Raw genomic sequence first — 20849 nt, forward strand, 5'->3', positions numbered from 1 at the left:
AATACGAGCCGAATTGATTATTTTCTGTTAGACCAGAGATTATGGCCCAAAGTTGTGGACATGGTTGTAGGGTCTACTAGGGACGGCGACTACAATCCTCTCAAGCTAATCTTAATTTCTCCTTGGGCTAGACGTGCAAATTTCACTGATGTCACTCTCGCCACCAGTTTGCTTGGTACACGAAAGAATGCGGGGACCTTAGAACCCAACTGGCCTTTGCAATCCAATCAAATAATGTAAATCAAGTGAGGGAAACCTGGCGAACCTACAAGAAAGCGATTCTCAAGGCCAAAAAGGATTGGGAAGTGAGCGTTGGTCACTGATCAGGGATGCTTGTGCAACAACGTTTCTGGCTCTTAGTAACTAGGAGAGAGGAAAATAGGTCCCAGTCACCTGACAATAACATTGCCGTCGAGGAATGGCATTGCCACTTCTCGTTTCTATTCACTGGAGAGCCTGTCCATGCTAACGAAGACCCAACAGTAGTTTATGATAGCTCTAAGATTGATGAGTTTTTCACCTTAGCCGAAATAGGATCTAGTATTAATGCAATTATTAGAACCAAAGCCCCCGGGCCGGATGCCATCCCTGACAACTTATTTCTCAGTAGCATTGAGAGTTGGTCATTGTATATTCTGGCCCTCGACAATGGAATAGCCGCTGGTTTGGCAATTCCGTCCTCATGGAAAGGGGCTTAGGTAATCCCAATGTCAAGAAGGGTGATTGCTCACTGCCCTGGAATTATAGACCCATTAGCCTGATCAACAGTGCCCAAAAGGTCTTTGCCAGAGGACTCATTATGAAAATCCAAACTTGGATAGAAGACAACAATGTTCTGACACCTTTTCAAGCCGGGTTTAGACAGCAAGTCAGCACTGTCAATCAGGTTTTCTCTTCCTATTACTAACTTGGAAGACAGTGGCAATCTTTCAGGAAAGCTTATATGTAGCTTTTATTGATTTACAGTCTTCTTTCGACCTTATTCCCGGACACAGACTTTGGTGCGTCTTGAAGAGAATGGGCATCCCACCTGATATTTTAGCACTGACCATTCACCTGCATGAGAACAACTATGAAAGGGCACACTCGGGTAACCAAGGTCAATTGTCAGACCCAATCAGGGTTGATAGAGGGCTCCGACAAGGGTGTGTAATGGGCTCCACTCTCTTCTCACTCTTCATTAATAGTGTTGTCCAGTTTCTCGCTGAGAGTCCAGCTGATGAGCCGACCCTGAGGGGGGTTAAGGTGGCAACCTTAATTTTTGCAGACGTCACTTTGATAGTTTCTAAGACCCCGAGTGGTCGCCAATCCCTTCTAAAACTCTTCGAGTCTTTTTCCGCACTAAGAGGTCTTGAGATAAACCCCGCAAAGACCAAGCTCTTAATGATTAACTCTCACCAATCGTTTAATGGGGAAGCAGTTTCTAGAGGGGAAACAATTAGAGAGAGTAAGCACCTTTGATTACTTGGGTGTCACTCTCTCTGATGACCTCTCCTGGAGACACCATTTTAAGAGGCAGAACCTCCAGATAAGGAGTATCTCAGGGGCTCTGATCAAGGAGCATAAGATCTCATCGCGCAAGCCAATACCCACCCTCTTTGCATTTACGATCACAAACCAGTGGAAGCGGCTCTTTATGGGGCGGAACCCTGGGGGTTTGGAAAACTGGATGCATTCTTAGTGAGCGAAAATAGACTTTTACGATCACTTTGTTTTCTCCCACTGAGTACCCCCGCAACCGCTGAGATTTGACATGGGTAGATTCTCGATTGTGCAAAACACCCTTTGCTCTTTTGGCTACGTTTAAAAACCACCCCTGAGCTACACCCATATGCTGCTGCTTTGGACAAAGTCTATGCGCTGGACCGCTATAAGAAAATTGGCTGGCTAACCAGGGTGAAATCATTGATGTCTACTCTACGGATGGAAGGCATATGGAACACCGATACTCCAGAATCTCTTCCAACCAAAGGGTGGCGCAGTCCCTTATCTCCCAACCATCCGGGGGCCGCTTGACACTTGATTTTATGGATTTCAAACTGGAAGGCCCCTTTGAGCAATATTTGGAGGTTATTACAAATTCCCGGGATAGGAAACTCTACATGCAATTCAGATTTGGTTCCCTTCCTATTAACACCTTTGTTGCCTCCTGGTGCCAGCCTTCTTCCACATCACCGCTCTGTCCTGGCTGCTCTTATGCAGCCGAGTCCATCAGTCACATACTTTTTGCATGTCCTAGGTACCACCATTTGAGACCTAGGTGGATAGCCCGTCTGTAGACAGCTAGGTGCCAGCTGTCACAGTGATGCGCTACGTATCTTTAAATCGGATTCTAGCATGGTAATTGTCTGTGTTGTGGCTAAATTTTTTGCCAAAATGTGGATCAGTAGGAGGTACGCACTGACCATGTAACTGATGTAACTCCTTTGTATTCTAATATTTTTAAAATTATCTTATACATGTATCTATTTATTAGTTTAGCTTAGAACTGTACCTGCATGACGGATCATGCCGTTAAATCTTACGGCATAAACTTTTGCTGTTACAGTTCTTAGATGTCATCGTAGCTGTTTTTATTGCTTTTTTAACCCTGTTTTAATATTTGCACTAGATGGTCAGAGTTGAATCAGCTTTTGGGAACTTGTAATTAAACCTTGGTCTCTTTTGCACTTTAGGCACTGGCACTTTTAAGGCCCTGATTTGATAACTGGGGGTTAGGCTGATTCTACTAATCCTAGGTACTTGCTTTTGTATGATGATTATCAATATCTTATACTTAATGCACATGCACTTTTGTGGACTCTTTTACCCCCCGGAGGATTAGGAAGTTTGGACTCTCAAAGGAAAAATACACATGTCGCTACGGATTGATATTTTAATTTTATTGTTTTACCATGCCTGCATTGTATTGTTTCCATGCGTTACTTTTATGTCCGCAAAGGCGGAAATTAAATTATTGAGTGACTAAGCATGCACCACCAGAGACATTCAACAGTAGCACTGGGGAGGGAGGGGTAGGAGAGTAATATCCCCCAGGGAAGACATGTGGACTGCCAGAAACATTCAAAAAGAGAAGATACACTTTATCCTGAGGAGAGGCAGGCACTGCCAGTTACATTCAACTCCAGCATTGGGGAGATCTTATGCTCCAGCAGTGGGGACGGGGGTCACATTATCCCAAGAAGACACTTGGTGGGTAAAGAGAGAAGAAGGGGTGAAATTTACATTATCATGAGGAGCCACAAGCACTGTCAGAGTTATTTAGCTCCAGCAGTATGGAGGAGAAGACTCACATTATTCCCATGAGACGTGCACTGCCAGGGACATTCAGCTCCAGCACCAAGATAAAATTCATAGTACCCCAAGGAGACACAGGTACGGCAAGAGACATTCAGCTCCAGCACTGTGAAGAAGATTCACATTATCCAGAGAGGGAAGCAAGCACCGTCAGAGACATTCAGCACCAGCACTGGGAAGAAGGTTCCCATTATCCAGAGAGGGAAACAAGCACCGTCAGAGACATTCAGCTCCCACACTGGGAAGAAGATTTCCATTATCCAGAGGGGGAAGCAAGCACCGTCAGAGACATTCAGCTCCCGCACTGGGAAGAAGATTCACATTATCCAGAAGGGAAGCGAGCACCGTCAGAGACATTCAGCTCCCGCACTGGGAAGAAGATTCACATTATCCAGAGGGGGAAGCGAGCACGTCAGAGACATTCAGCTCCCGCACTGGGAAGAAGATTCACATTATCCAGAAGGGAAGCGAGCACCGTCAGAGACATTCAGCTCCCGCACTGGGAAGAAGATTCCCATTATCCAGAGGGGGAAGCGAACACGTCAGAGACATTCAGCTCCCGCACTGGGAGGAAGATTCACATTATCCAGAGGGGAAGCGAGCACCGTCAGAGACGTTCAGCTCCAGCACTGGGAAGAAGATTCACATTATCCAGAAGGGATCGAGCACCGTCAGAGATGATCAGCTCTAGCACTGGGAAGAAGATTCCCATTATCCTGAGAAGGAACTGGCACAAGTGCTTAGTATTTCTGTACAGAGCAGCCTGCACAAACATCCAAAAAACAGACAAATAGAACCAGAAACTAAGACAAGTGGTATGCAAACAAACAAAAAGACTAAATTAATGAAAGTATCGGAAAAAAAAAGAAATTCCATTGAAGTATTAGGGCATACGTACTGTAGGTGGCTTCCTCAAACTTCTCGGCGAGAATTCTTCATTCTCTTTGCTTTGTTGCTCTCTAAGCAGAGCCTTAAGTTGGTTAACTGTTGAAAAACAGGATAAAGTTAAGGGGGTTACAACTTCAAAAAGTGAATCTCTGTCATGATCCCACTCCAAAAATGTTTTGGAGCTGTGGATGAATATAAACAGGTTTTTACACATTAATGAAAATATAATGCACAAATAATGTAAACCAAAGAACTGGGGGCACGTATGACATGTTTATTTCGTGTGCAAAGACCCAGAAATTGTGTTAATTTGGCAGGGACGAAATTCGACCCACTTTTCAACTGGGGCTTGGAGTGAGCACAAAATGCCTTGTGGGAGCTGGGCTGAGATGAAAATGTTTTGCAGGAGAAATTTTCCCCTCAAGTCAGTCGCCTAAGAGTTATTTTGCAAGACGTTTGAACTCTAGGTATGCCATGCACTTAATTTTCAAATTAAATACCATGAAATAAATGTTGTTAATTTTTCTCAACATATCGTACAATAATATACCTTTGCACATCTCAAAAATAACCCTTTGTTTAAATCTATTTCAAAACGGTCTTGGACATGTCCACGGCAACATCAAATCTCACAATTTTGTTCTTACCCACTTCACCTCCATTAAAACAAAAAAAGAATGAAAAGATAGGTCCTCTGTTAAAGTGCACAATGATATCCGGCCCAAATCCCAAAAAATGTAAGCTTCACTGCACTTTTAGAGAAGCTGCAAGCACAGAAACTGAAAATAGGAGCAGAGCAGAGAAAGGGATTACAGAAACTGTGTTTGGAGAAACTAATTATCATACTCATGAAAAAAGCTGCAGGGTTCGGGTTTGCCTCCTGCTTCTGCTGTATTACTTTTGACACATCATTTGGAATGCTAATCCGCTCCACAACAGCAAGTCTTTTAACATGTGTCTATTTCTAGCCTGGATGATTTTTTGCTGAGTAACTCATTAAAAGTGTCCTACTTAGACATAAAAATCATCTGTATACAGATAGTGTAATGTTTAATTCTTAAAATGACTCTGCCCTGTTGATTATACAACACATTACGAGCATTTCACAGCTTCTCTAAGGTATTATAGATCCTCTGAATGAACTTTACCCTACGCTTAAGAATGGCTCCCACCTCAACATTCCTACATACAACCGTGGGCGGATATTTCTATGATGACCCAGCCAAACTATGGAATTTGCTACCCACAGACATAAGATCCACTGACCACCATCTCATCTCCAAAACATAAGACGCGTCAAAATGATCTTTATTATGCCAATGTATCTGGCCATAAAAGTACAGATTAAAAAACAGTTCAGATTATGATTAAAACATATGCTATTTACAAATAACATCACAGTAAAGATCACCTCATAAGGCAATTAAAATGCATAGCTTTTCCTCAATTTAAAAGCAGCAGCAATATAACTGAGTACAGCAGTGCAAATTTCAGGTGAAGCTAGACTTTATAAATGTAATAATCCTTCTTCATAGGAAGTAAAGTGTTTATGCATAAGTAGTGGGCATATAAAGTGCATTCCAAAGTATGGTACAGGGTGCAAAAGAGCATAAACTGCACTGCGGATTGGGCAGAGATAGCATCACAAGGACAACATTGAAGAGAAGAATACCAGATGTCTTCTGAAGGAAAGGCTATTAAAAAGTGGATCATATTCAGTCTCAGTCTGGTTAAATAAAATCTATATTCTGTGTTAGTAATTCAGGATAGGTAAGGTTTCATGCTTATGGTGATGGAAATTTGTATGTAACTGATAAATGAACTCATATCATGTGATCTTCCAGGTCTGAGTTTCTCTCTATACGATTCCAAACTTTGTTTGGCTATTTTGTTATATTTAAGAGTAATATTTCCAGGCGAGTCGAAAAGATAGCTGTATCCCGGTATTTTATTAACACAAGTCAACCACAGGATAGCAGATGTGCTATCCCAATTAAGGCAGTCTGCCAATACTTGCCTTGAAAACTCTACCCTAACCGTATACCCTAGCTTTAGCCACAATAATAAATAGGCCATGTTAACTTGGTCCTTCACAAAACCCATGCATAGTTCCAGGTGCGAGATAAAGCTCAATGTGGCTTTTGGAATGGCTAAAATACTACACAAAAATCTGTTTTCGGCTACCTGTAATTTGCCAGTAACAGCATAGCCCCAGACTCCAGCTCCATATGTCCCAACTGAAAGGCACTTGCATTTATAATGCTGGCTCATTCCTTGATTGGCTTATGGCCTAGTCTTTTAGCGAATCTAAAGAGTCAACCCCTACCTTTTGCACTTTTCGATTTATTAACCAGTCTCATATTTCATTCGCGTCAAACGGTATCCGTATATAATTGAAAACAGGTACCTTCTCTATGGGTGCCCCAGCTATGTAAATGTTTTTAGACTTGGTGTTTTTCAGACAGCAGGTCATGATGAATGATTTTTGCTGGGTCACCTAAAGATTAAGTTTGGTCACAAAATCATGGAAGCCATTTAAAAGATTTTAAAGACCACTGGCAGTTAATGCTAAGAGAACCGCGTTGTCCGCATAGAGCAGTGCCAGTACTGCACGGGGACCAATTCTGGGGATGTCCATCCTATATGATCTTAAAACAGTTTCCAAAGAATTGATATAGAATAAAAAGTGGAAGAGTGCTAATATACAGTCCTGCCTGACCCCTCTAGCAACTCTTATCGGACTAGTCCAATCCCCATTCTGCATATAGTGGACTTTTGTTGTGGCGTTCCTATGGCAATTTTTTACAAGTTCTGGGAGATGAGCATCAACACCTGCCTGGGTCATCAACCCCCCCCCCCCCCCTCCCCATAACATACCCATGTCTACTAGGTCAAAAGCACAGGAGAATTCCATAAAAGCCACATGTAAAGCACCTTCCCTTGGTTTGACATATTTTCTCGTGATAAGTGTGAGATTTAAGGTTAGCTCCACATTTCCTAAACAGGTCGGAAACCATATTGTACTGGTGAGAAAAAGGAGTTTAACTTAGATTATTCAAGAGTTGGGTCTTCCTCACATGACGACTATACTCACAACACAACAGTGTACCACAACAGTATACCAAAACATGACAAACTATGCTTCTCAGGGTATGGAGACGAGTTTGTCATTTTACATGTGTCACTGTACATTGAATTATGCCTACTGCTGCAAGTAGATACATTTATATTAGAAGAACATGCGTATATTATGTGGCAAGGTACATATCTATATCAGACCATGTTATAATTGCTGCTTCTAAGTATAGGTAAATTTATAGATGGGTTTATACCTGCTACAAAAACTTTAGGAAATGTCATGCGTGTATATGTATGTAATAATAATTTAATTACAGTTATTTAAAGAAAACAAAGGTGCATACTTTATCACAAGATAAATTTGCACATCAGATCATGTAAATATTGCTGCTTCTCTGTACATATGGATATTTTATGTAGAGGGGTTTACTCCAGCCACTAAAACGTTACCAGGTGACGTGTATATATGCATGTATAAGTTAATTTCAGTCTTGTTCTAAAAAGAACCTTTGTCCCATCCCTCCTCTCTCGGATTCGTCCAAAACCTTTCTGACTACTATGAACTCCCAAAAATACTTGTCAAACTTCACTCTCCATTTTAGCCAGGTCACCCAACTAACAGGCAAACACAACTACAACTTATAAAACCAACTTACTACTTCACCTTTTCAATCCATTCCAATCATTCTATCCCTACTCTAAACTCTACTAACACAAGAATTCAAGAGCACACACCTAACACAACAAATAAGCACAGAAAAGAAAGAAATAAACACTTCTTACTATCTGCTAACTATTAACTCTAATCTTGGGTTCTGGAGTAGCACACTACTTGCTGCAAAGCGCTTCAGGGGTAGTAAATATGATATAAATATAATTTACAACTCAAAGTGGGGTCTCACCTGTTAGTTTGCTGTTCCAATGGAACAGACGAAGGGAGTATACCATACAACAAGTATAAGTGTGGTAGCTGGAGGTATGTGTAGTGGCCATCCCCCAGTGAACAAGCTACTTACCTTCAGTAATTCTGTTTCTGGTAGAGACACTATCTAGCGGCAGATTCCTCATCATTTGAATAATCCTCAGCCATCTTACTGGATCCGTAAAGTTTTCAGCGATATCTCTGCTTGCCAGAAGGTGGTGCCTTGCAGCTTTGCACCGTTCTGCTCTGGAAACAATGTGTGGGGCCTATATAGGGCCGAACCTCGTACACTGACATCAGGTGCTTTTGAGACTGTCTGTGTACCCAGACGAAGAACCCCACAAGCAAATTGGTAGCCAATGTGCAGACTTGGGATCTTATTAATAGATAGAGACCAACCACAGACCGGGGAGGACAGCGGGGAATCTGCAGCTAGGGAGAGTCTCTGCCAGAAAGAGAGTTACAAAAGGTAAGTAACTTGTACATCTGATACAGACTTCTAGCCACAGATTCTGCAACTTTTGAATAGATAGCAAAACAATACCTATTCAGAAGTGAGTCTGTGGATGGACCCAAATTAGAAGGTCCTGCAGGACCAAGCGGGCAAAATGTCCCTCTCAGCAAACCTGACTATCCACTCAATAATGCTCTGTCAATGTATGGAAGGACGCCTATGTAGCCGCCTGGCAAATGTTTAGGTAGCAGCTTTGGCCCTGGTAGAATGAGCATGCAGTGCTTCTGGAGGATGATTCTTTGCCAATGCATAGCAGATCCTAATGCAGAGCACGATCCAGTTGGAGATGGTTCTCTCCTACACTGCCTTGCTTTTTTTCACTACAGCGAACCCCACAAGGAGCTGATTATCCAATTGGTGCTCTTTGGTTAAACCTTTATAGAAGCTCAGCGCACTTTTAGGGTCCCAGAGATTAAGTCTCTCCTCCTCCTTAGAAGGGTGAGACAGAGCATAGAACGGCAGAAGGGTGATGGTTTGAACGATGAGGAACAGCATCACAACTTTCAGCAGATAGGATGCCTGTGTCCGCAGAACCAGTTTGTCTTGGAAGAAGGAAGCTTACGGTGGATTGAAACAAAGAGCCTAAAGCTCATTCACATGTCGTGCTGAGGTGATGGCAATGAGGAACACAGTCTTGATGGTAAGGAGCCTTGAGGGACAACTGTAAAGTGGCTCTAAAGGAGTGCACCAAAGGTTAAAAAAATTGTGTATAGCGGGGTCAATTATAAACTGTGATAATTTTTTCAACAATTAAATCATTCATTTTCTTTGGAAAGCTGACTTCATCAGACATCGCCTGCCTGTCAAACACAGTTTATTTGAAGCGTCGAACAATAAATATTTTAACAATTTTCTATTATGCTTCAACGTCTCTGAACACTATAAAAACATACATTTACATGTATAACAGTCATCCAACATGAGAAGGCTTACACAATATCATCCTCACTGTTAGGATATACAATATAGGTACTTTTTGATAGTTTTAGTTCATAAACCGCCTGGAGGTAGTAACAATGGCAAGGAGTCACAGGAAGAACCCTCCACTTATTGTTATCTCCTTACAAAGAAACATAGTTCCTTCATAGTACATTTGGTACAAATAGACTCTTCCTCTTAAAGGATAGAGACGCTTTGGCCGTATTAAATCGTGGCCTCCTCAGGACAAACAAAAGACAAGAAAACACATAGTGCACGAGAAATATTAGCTATCACAAACCATGATGGAAGACCCCTTCATAAATAGACTTGACGTTTAATACAAAAATAGTCCTTCTTCTGGAGATTACGATATGAAGAAGCAGGAAGCTAAAAATGCTCAAGCCTGGGTGAGTGTATCTGGAAATACTCCCAGTGTTGATGGTTGCTCATCAAAAACTGGTTATCTGTTTGCAACTGTTTGCCCTACATTAGACCCACCTGTTAAAACTCGCTGCCTCCCCCGAGCCGTTCTCCCCGGTCCACCACAGGCTATCCCGATTGAGTGGAGAGAGGTACTTCCGGCAGGGAAGAGGTTGGTGCTCTAGTCCTGTTTCACACACCATAAAAGCAGATGGAACACGGAGCGCACAGCGGACGCGCGCAGCGGGCACGCCAAAGACAAGCCCGTCTGCGTCTATACGCGCCAGACCGCCGCCAGGAGCCAGGGACCCTGCCTGTTCGCACCCAGACCTAGGTACGCGTTACATTCTTAAGTATTCTAGAACAGACCTACTTTTTATTAGGGAAATCTGTCACTACCCACCCTACCCTTGTCACAACGATAAAATGCATCACCTAGAATACTTGGAAGGTTTCTTCTCTTGCCCATATTGCAGGTACCAAATCACTAACCCAGCTTCAGCAGAATCCTGGCCAAATGACCCCAAAATGTCCCGAAAACTTGATACCAACGCAAATCAATTAAGTGCCATGAAAGCAGTTGACCCAGACTTAAACCTTAAGTACAAACTCACCTCTCACAGGCAGCGCTAGAAGAGCTTCCTGGGAAATGTGAGATCTCTCCCCAAACATGCTATTGCGATATGGGACCTGCTAAACTCAAATACACCCGATGTTGGCTTTATGACGGAGACATGGCTAAAACCGACTAGCTCACCTGCACTTGCTATCGCTATTACAGAAGGATTCAAAGGCTTGACAGGCAGACCAAACCTGGAGGCGGGATTGCCATAGTTCATAATGATAGAACGAAAATCACTATTTTAGAACAGCGTAGTAATGAGCAGATCGAAATCCAGATTTTCAGGATGAATCTCTCGCCTAAAAACAGCTGGAAAGGGGCATTGGTATACCGCCCACCAGGCCCCATTGCCGAATTCTCTCTTCAACTCATGGAGTTGATAGCTCCTTACGTGATCTCTTCCAGCAACTTCGTGCTGCTGGGAGACTTCAATATCCATAGTGAATGCCTTGATAAAGCAGAAACGCCATCCTTCTTGGCAGATCTGCCACACTGAATTTCAAACAAATAACTGATGGTCCTACTCACACTACAGGGAACACCCTAGACATTGTCTTTTCCGACTCACCTTTTCTCAAATGTGAAGCCCCAAAGTCAGTAAGCTGGTCTGACCACACACGTATTGACTTTCAATTACAGGGACTCCGAGAACTGCAGCCGCTCACCCCACGCAATCAATTCTCATATAGACAATGGCATAAAATCAACCCAGGAACCGTCTCTATGGCCTTCACTTCCCCTAGGGACCTTCCACATAGTAATATTGAAGAGAGTCTAGCCCACTTTAACAAATCAGCCTTAGCTGCTATTGAACTGATTGCTCCATTTCAAACTAGCCCAAACAAACACAGACAAACCCAGGCAGTATTGTTCACCCCCGAACTTCATAAGGAAAAGAGCCACTGCAAAAATCTAGAAAGAAGATGGCGTCGAACCCATCTCGAAGTGGACAAAGAAGATTACAGGTTAGCTCTCTCCCTCTATCACAAAAGTATAAAGCATACCCGGAACACACATATGGACCAACAACTTAGCCAAGCTGAAAACACCCCTAAAGCCCTGTACCAAATTCTGAAAGCTATCACCAGCCCCAAAGCATGCAAATTGGAAGAAAGATTCTCTCAACCTCTCTGCGATACAATAGGTGCCTTCTTCAAACAGAAAATAGACACCATCTATAATAAGATCGCCGCAACCAGCTGTCCTCCGTTACCCATTGGAAGCTATGGGGAAGGGACCATATCAGGGTCAGCTCCACAGGGCGGTACACACAGATTCCCCCTATAATTATTCCAGGAGTCCCAGATTTTGGAAGGCACCTTCGGGCCTCCGGGCGGAGAGGAACCGCAAGAACCTCGCTAATTACCTTATGTATTTTTCCCCAGTAGGCTTGTATGTAAGTGCAGTCCCAGATAATATGTATGAACGTGCAAAACTGGGTGCAACCCCTCCTACACTCTCCTCCTCCAGCCACTCCCATATGTAGCAGTTGGGGCCCTGTCATATAGACTCTGCGTAGGATTTTAAGCTGTATCAGTCGCAGACGCGCAGAGATTGCCACTATTCTTGGGGAGGACACTGCTTCCTGCCATTCCTCGTCGTCAATTATCATCCCGTCATTTACTCATTTTTCTTGCAACGCGAGGAGGGGGTCTTCCATGTTGTTTATTAGCTTTTTATATATTAGCGAAATGGTCTTCTCTGGCAAATGGCCGTCAAGTATTCTGTCCTCTAGGGGAGACGCGGCAGGGGGGGGGGAGGAGCCCGCTGGTAGGAGTGAGCGAAGTGCATGACACACCTGTATGTAGCGAAAACGCTCCAAGTCTGCTAGTTCATATTGGTGTTGCAGTGTGGCAAATGGTTTGATCTCGTTCTTATCCCAGAGGTCTTGGTCGCCCGAAATCCCTAGAAGGTTCCCACTTGTCGAATCCTTTCGATTTCCACAAGTCTCCCAGCCGTTGGGAATACCACAAAGAGGTGGCCAATGTGAGCTTCATCTCCCAACCCATTGACCCATTAGCAGTGTGCCACACAGCAGTAGAATGTTTAGTAGGGCCTGTGAGGGGATATCTGCCTGGCTTGGAATACAGCACCCAATTGAAGGTTCCCCAAGGAGGAGCCACCTGTCCATAGAGTACCCCGGGTCGCACGACCATAGGTACTGTGATTTATAGCCGCGAGGTGCGCCGCCCAATAATATTTTTTGAAGTCTGATAGGCTGATTCCACCATCATACCAGTTAAGGGTTAATTTCTGCAGAGCTATTCGCGGTTTACCGTCCCATAGGAGATTTAGTTGAAGTTCCTCAATTTCCCTAAAGTATGCACTGGGAACAGGATCAAGCAAGTTTTGCAAAGCGTATAAGAGTCGAGGTAGGGACATCATTTTAAAAAGGGCCGCTTTGCCCAACAGTGAGAGGGGAAGCGCCTTCCAGCTCATTATGTCTCTTTCAAGTCTTTGCAGCGGCGGGACGAGATTGCGGGTGTAGCGGAGCATCCGATCTAGGGAGACGAAGATCCCCAGGTATCAAAACCCATCTGATGCAATTTGAAGGGGGCAACCTCGCGGCATTTGTGGTGGGTCACCCCTAAGGATATAAGAAGGGACTTCTGCCAGTTTACACTGAAACCGGAGTATCTATCAAATACGTTAAGAATGTCAAAAACCGCAATCAGAGACTTCTTTGGGGTGGCAAGATATAGCATAATATTTCCCGCATAGAGGGAAATCTGGTCTTCCCAGTCCAGGGACCAGCGCAATCCGCGGATGACTGGGTCCCCCTCGATCCAAGCCGCCAGAGGCTCGAGAGCCAGGGCGAACAGTAGGGGGGAGAGTGGGCATCCTTGTCGCGTCCCCCGACGGAGTGGAAAGGTATCCGATTTTTTGTTCTTTACTACTACTTGCGCTAAGGGTGCACTATATAGGAGGCGCACCCATTGTATACATCCTGGTCCAAATCCCAGCTTAGTGAGTATGGCAAAGAGATACGACCATTTTAGGGTATCGAATGCCATAGTGGAGTCTAATGAAACGATCACTGCCTGTTCTTGGATGGTAGACACTCTACCCAGAACGCCATGGACCCTACGTAGATTCAGTGCTGTATTCCTGTGCGGCATGAACCCGGATTGGTCAGGGTGGACCAGGCCCCCAATAACTTTGACCAGTCGATTAGCCAGCAGTTTAGCCAGAATTATGCGTTCAGCATTAAGAAGGGATATAGGACGGTATGACGCACATTCTGTCTTGGGTTTACCCTCCTTATGGATAGGGACAATAGTGGCCATTCTCTGGTCCAACGGCAGCAATCCCTTCTCCAAACTGTCCACGTACATAGCTTTCAGGTAGGGCGCCAGTTTATCCGGCCTCAATTTGTAGAGTTCTATCGGGATACCGTTGGGACCCAGCGCTTTGCCTGAGTGCAACGTGCAAATGGCAAGTGCTATTTCGTCTTCGGACAGAGCGCTTTCGAGAAATTCACGGACTTCTATTGAAAGAGTAGGGAGAGAGTTATCCCGGAGGAGCTCAGCCGTGTCCCTTTCATCATATGGTGCTATCGAGGTGTAAACGGATTGGAAATGATCAGCAACCTCTTACCATATCTGTGCAAAGTTCTGGAAAAACATGTCAACACTCATCTATCAGTCCATATCGAATCGGCTGGCTACCTGGATCCATCCCAATCAGGCTTCTGGCCCAAACATAGCACGGAAACCGCCCTGGTAGCCGTCACCGATAACATCAGGCTTGCACTAGATCAGGGCCAACCTACCCTCCTGGTGTTATTAGATCTCTCTGCCACATTCGATACGGTTGACCACCAGACTATGCTCATGAGACTGAGGGAAGCCGGGATTGAGGGAGTGGCGCTGCAAAGGTAGATCAGTTTCCTCTCCAATCGTACCCAGACCATTAACTTGGGCCCATACCGGTCCAATTCGATAGAACTGACCAAGGGTGTACCCCAAGGCTCATGTCTAAGCCCAACCTTGTTCAATATATACATTGCGCCCTTGGCGGCTCTCCTGAGGAACCATGGGTTTGTCCCAATGAACAAGTTACTTACCTTCGGTAACGCTTTTTCTGGTGGATACAGTATCTGCCTGTGGATTCCTCACCTTGTGAATATCCCCTGCGCCAGCAACATTCGGAAACTTTTGTAGCAGTCCATGCCGATGAGGTCGAAGACGACGTCACAGAGACACGGCTCCGCTCGTGACTCCGCTGACGTCACTGGCTCTATAAGAAGACCTCATCGGCGTGATGACATCAGTTCCGCCCTTTTTCCATGCCTTCGAGGCACACGGACGGACTGACAACAATAGATACACAGTATACACAGTACATATTATACAAGCAACACACAGTGTGGAGAATAAATAGAGAGGCAAAAGAAATAACACACTGCCTTTGATAGCAACAAATACATTGTGAAAAAACCATCATATACTGAAGGTATACAAGGGTGGACAACGGGGAGGCGGGTGGGTCAGTGAGGAATCCACAGGCAGATACTGTATCCACCAGAAAAAGCATTACCGAAGGTAAGTAACTTGTTCTTCTGATGGATACATCTGCCAGTGGATTCCTCACCTTGTGAATAGATTCCCACAGCAGTCCCACTCCAGGAGGAGGGTGTGCACCCTTCTATACCAGAAAGTCCTGAAGGACGGAACGAGCAAAGTGTCCGTCCCTCCTCACCTCAGTGTCTAAGCAATAATGTTTTGCGAAAGTGTGGAGGGAGACCCAAGTTGCCGCCCTACAAATGTCCTCCATAGGAACACCCCTAGACAAAGCATAAGTGGAAGACTTGGCTCTAGTGGAATGGGCCCTTAAACCCTCTGGAGGTTCCTTACCAGCCAAAGAGTAGCATATCGTGATGCACAAAACAATCCATCTGGAAAGGGTGCGCTTGTGCCTTTCCTGCAGCCAACAAAGCCCACGAAGAGCTGGTCATCAACTCTAAAGTCTTTTGTCCTGTCCAGGTAGAAGCTCACCGCCCTCTTATGGTCCAAGCGGTGAAGTCTCTCCTCCTCCTTGGAAGGGTGAGGGGGAGGATAGAAGGTAAGAAGGGTAATGGACTGCTCCAGATGGAAGGGAGTTACCACCTTAGGCAGAAATGCAGCCCTGGTCCCGAGTACCATTCTTTCAGCATGAATGGTCAAAAACGGGGGTTTTGAACTTGGAGCTTGAAGCTCACTTACCCTCCTTGCCGAGGTGATTGCAATGAGAAAAACCGTCTTAAAAGACAACAGTCTCAAAGGACACTTGTGTAAGGGCTCGAAGGGAGAACCCATAAGTCAAAACAAGGTTTAAGTCCCATTGAGGCACAATAAAGGGAGTAGGAGGAAACCTGTTTGTAAGGCCCTTTGAAATCGTAGAACAATAGGTGATTTGAACAATGACGGCTGATCTGGCAAGCAAAGGAAAGCCGACAAAGCCGATAAATATCCCTTAACAGTAGCCACAGCAAATCCTTGCTGAGCAAGAGAAAGGGCAAACTGCAGAATGTCAGATAAACGAGCCCTCAAAGGATCAACTGACTTCTCTCCACACCAGATTACAAATTTAGACCACCTATAGGAATAGATAGATTTGGTGGAATGACGTCTGGCAGACAAAATTACATCTACCACATCAGGCGGGAGAGAAAAAGAATTCAGGTTGCCCCGTTCAATTTCCTGGCATGAAGGTGTAAGCTCTGGAGGTGGGGGTGTAGAACCTGTCCCTCCGATTGCGAGAGGTGGTCTGCCCTCAGAGGGAGACGGAGCGGAGGGCACGAGGAGAGGCGGATAAGATCTGTGTACCACACCCTTCTTGGCCAATCCGGGGCGATCAATATAACTTGGGCCCGGTCTTGGCGAATCTTCCTCAGAACCCGAGGAATCAAGGGTATGGGAGGAAACGCCTAAAGGAGTCGTGAGCCCCAACTCAACTGAAACGCGTCGCCCAACGCTCCCTGCATCGGATACTGGAGACTGCAGAATGACGGGCAGTGAGCGTTCTCGTGAGTGGCAAACAGGTCCACCCGAGGAGTTCCCCACGTCCGAAAGAAGTAACGAACCACCTCCGGATGGAGCCTCTACTCGTGGTCGGCGGAGAACTGCCGTCTGAAACTGTCCGCACATACGTTCAGCACCCTAGCCAGATGATTTGCCATCAGACAAATCTGATGGTCCTGAGCCCAGGACCATAGACGCAGAGCCTCTCTGCAGAGACAAAGAGACCCCACTCCTCCCTGCTTGTTGATATACCACATCGCGGTAGTGTTGTCCGTCAGGACTTGAACCGACTGACCGCGAAGGGAAGGGAGGAAGGCCTTGACCACCAAACGTATCGCCCGCAATTCCAGAAGGTTGATGTGAGGCAACCTTTCCTCTGGAGACCAAAGACCTTTAACCTCCAGATCCCCCAGATGCGCACCCCACCCTAAAGTGGAGGCATCCTTAATACCGTGGCCATCGATGGAGGAAGATGGAAGGGCTTTCCTTGCGACAGATTGCTCTCCACACTCCACCAAGACAGATCCGCTGCAGCTTTTCCGGAGATCCTCACAGACTCCCTGAGATCTCCTTTGTGCTGATACCACTGCCTGCGGAGGCACCACTGGAGCGCCCTCATGTGTCAGCGTGCATGGTTGATCAACAGAATGCAGGAAGCAAACAGACCGAGCAGGCGAAGGACCTTCAGGACTGGAACGACCGCTCCATTGTAAAATAAAGGAATCAATTCCTGTATGTCGAGAATCCTTTGTGGAGGTGGGAATGCCCGACACACAGTAGTGTCCAGTACCGCACCTATGAACAGGTTGCGCTGAGAGGGTACCAGGTGAGACTTGGGCACGTTTATCGAGAAGCCCAATTTGAACAACAGCGGAGTTGTATCCTGCAGATGATGTAGCACCTTCTCTGTTGACTCCGCTTTGATCAGCCAGTCGTCCAGATAGGGGAAAACGGAAATCCCCGACCTTCTGAGATGGGCTGCCACCACTGCCATCACCTTCGTGAAGACTTGGGGTGCAGTAGTAAGACCAAACGGAAGGACCGCAAACTGATAATGTTGCGATCCTTCCGTAAACCGGAGATACTTCCTGTGCGACTTCAGGATGGGGATGTGGAAATACGTATCCTGCAAGTCGATCAACACCATCCAGTTCTCTTGATTCAGCGCTTGAAGAACCTGCGCAAGGGTGAGCATCTTGAACTTCTCTTGCTTCAGATAAAGATCCTGAGGTCCAATATCGGACGCAATTTGCCGTCCTTTTTCGGAATCAGGAAATACCGGGAGTAGCATCCCTGACCCCTCTCCTGCTCTGGAACCACCTCTATCGCACCTTTCTGTAGTAACTTCAGGACTTCCTCCTGTAGGAGAAGACGGTGGTTCTCTGAGCAAGCCCCTTGACAAGGAGGGTAATTTGGAGGGAATTCCCGAAAGGGAAGGGCGTACCCATTTTCTACAAGATCTAGAACCCAAAGATCTGTAGTAACAGATTCCCAACCTTGTAGAAAATGGGTAAGCCGGCCCCCCACAGGACCAACATGATCCAGAATGGCGGATCTAGGGCTGCTTTGCGGTGGAAGGAGGGGCTGAGGAGGAGAAGGAGAGTTGACAGCCACGTGAGCGACCCCTGATTCTACCTCTGTACCCCTTATACAGAGAGGTCTGCTGTTGTTGCTGCTGTTGCTGTTGGGTCTGCCTGTAGGGACGAAAGGTTGCCCTTCCGAAACCCCTGTATCTTTTAAACGATCCCCTTGACTGGGATTGAAGGCCCAAAGACTTAGCCGTAGCCTTAAAACGTTCAAGTGCAGCATCTGCCTTTTTGCCAAATAGTCCAGAGCCATCAAAAGGCAAGTCCAACAGCGTTGACTGCACATCAGGGGAAAACTCTAAAGACAAGCCATGCACCCCTCCTAGTGGCAACAGAAGACCCCATGACTCTTGCCACTGAATCCGCTGTGTCCAGTCCACTTTGTATCACCTGACGTGCTGCTGCCTGGGCATCCGTCAAGACCTCATTAAACCCAACCCTATCCTCCTCAGATAGTTTTGGAGCCAGTTTCTTTGCAGAATCCATGAGCGCATGAATATAGCGCCCCAAAAGGCAAGTGGCATTTGTAGATTTAAGGGCCATGCTGGCCGATGAAAAGACCTTTTTGGCCGACTGATCTAGATTTTTAGCTTCTCTGTCACTTGGGACTTGAGGAAACGCACCCTTAGATTTCCCTGAACAAGCAGCCTGAACCACCAGGCTCTCAGGCGACGGATGTGAAGTTAAAAAGTCTGGGTCCCCAGGAGCCGCCCTATACCTCCTGGCAACTGTTCTAGAAACTGCGGGAGCAGAAAAAGGCTTACGCCACACCTCCATCACAGGATCTATAATGGCCTCATTAAACTGAAGGCCATAGGACCCATCGGACCCGAAGGTGCACCAGTGGAGTACATGGCTCTTGAAAATACCCCGTACATCGCATTCAAATAATGCGTGGGGTCCTGACCTGGTCCAGGGAACGCAGGGTACTGATCAGGCATCAACGGACTCGGGTCAGCCAGCGCCGACGGTGGAATTTGCAAGGTCAAAGGCTCACCCGGTGCTTGAAGCTCCTTACCGGAGCCGGAGATGAAGCCGGAGCCGGGGATGGAACCGGTGAAGCCACTGGAGAAGAAGGACCAGCAGGTGAATCCGGAACGGGTGAGGGAGACACAGAGTCCTTACGGCGTCGAGAAGGTGACTTCGACTTCGGAGCCGTACTCTTGTCAGAGTGAAGTTGAGAAGAATGTCTCCTCTTCTTTTTGTGCTTCTTAGATCTTGAAGCATGCCCCGAAGTGGACTTCGACGCCGACCTCGATCGTGACCTCGTTCTCGACTTCCTCCTTCCTCTCTTCTCTTTTTTAATCCTCGCGATGAAGAGTTTCGCCTCTCTTTCCTTGAGAGCCTTGGAGCTCATCTTGCGACAGCAAGAGCATCCTTCCACATCATGGTCCGAAGATAAACACCAGACACAGTCGTCATGTGGATCTGTGATGGACATATGCTTTCCACATTCACGACAGTGCTTGAACCCCGATTTCTTTGTCGACATTTTCACTTAAAACGGTGATAGAAATCCAGCAGAAACACAAAGTAACAGTGAAGCTACAGATAGAGATTCCCAAAATCCGTTGGCGTCGACGGCGCGGAAAAAAGGGAACTGACGTCATCACGCCGACGAGGTCTTCTTATGGAGCCGGTGACGTCAGCAGAGTCGCGAGCGGAGCCGTGTCTCTGTGACGTCGTCTTCGACCTCATCGGCGTGGACTGCTACAAAAGTTTCCGAATGTTGCTGGCGCAGGGGATATTCACAAGGTGAGGAATCCACTGGCAGATGTATCCATCAGAAATCCTAAGCAGATGAAACCCAACTTACCTTTTCCTTCAACAAGACATCCCAAACAACCCAATCCTCATTTTCTTCCGGCATGCTGGCTATCTCACAATGGATGAGAAACAACTTCCTACAGCTGAATGCCGGAAAAACTGAATTCATGCTCTTTGGAGCAGCCCCACTTCTATTGTCTCCTGATTGGTGGCCCAAAGAATTGGGAACTGCTCCGTCTCCGGCAACAAACCTAGGGGTGCGTCTCGAACAGACTCGAACAATGAAAGAGCACGTAACTCATACAGTTGGCTCCTGCTTTCATGCGCTGGGCCTGCTGAGAAGAGTGTTTCCCCATCTCCCCGATCCTCTGCGAAAGACCCTGATCCAAACCTAGGTTGTTAGTAAATTAGATTATTGTAACGCCTTACTGATCGCAGCCAACGAGTCTTCCCTCAATCGCCTTAAGATGGTACAAAATACCACAGCACGCTTAGTTTTAAATGCCCCTCACATATCAGCTTCACTCCCTCTTCTACACCAACTTCACAGGCTTCCTGTACGGAAACGTGTGAGGTTTAACATCTGCAGCCTGGCACACAAGGCAATATGGGGAAATGGACCCTCCTACTTGGCGGAGGGGCTCCATCAGTATATCCCCCAAAGGGACCTACGATCTGGCTCGAAATCTCTGTTCAAAATCCCCAAAATCAAAAAAGCACGAACAGGAGGCAAGGCCTTTTCATATCAGGCACCACTAATATGGAACCAACTTCCAATTGTCTTAAGACAATGCCCAGATCACCTGAAATTTAGAAAGGCCTTGAAAACTGC

At 46.0% G+C, this 20849-nt stretch overlaps 1 protein-coding gene across 4 annotated transcripts in view; it reads right to left on the reverse strand.

Annotated features, from left to right (window-relative positions):
• Positions 1-20849, reverse strand: part of SDCCAG8 (SHH signaling and ciliogenesis regulator SDCCAG8) — a 1515443-nt gene that overhangs the window by 1394102 nt on the left and 100492 nt on the right. For all 4 annotated transcript variants that reach the window (XM_085611405.1, XM_085611403.1, XM_085611406.1 and 1 more), the window contains exon 3: positions 4196-4281. In XM_085611405.1, coding sequence (XP_085467531.1) covers positions 4196-4281 — 86 coding nt within the window. The remainder of the gene's footprint in view (positions 1-4195; positions 4282-20849) is intronic.

This window comes from Triturus cristatus, chromosome 6 (genome assembly GCF_964204655.1).
Source record: "Triturus cristatus chromosome 6, aTriCri1.1, whole genome shotgun sequence".
NCBI classification, from domain to species: domain Eukaryota; kingdom Metazoa; phylum Chordata; class Amphibia; order Caudata; family Salamandridae; genus Triturus; species Triturus cristatus.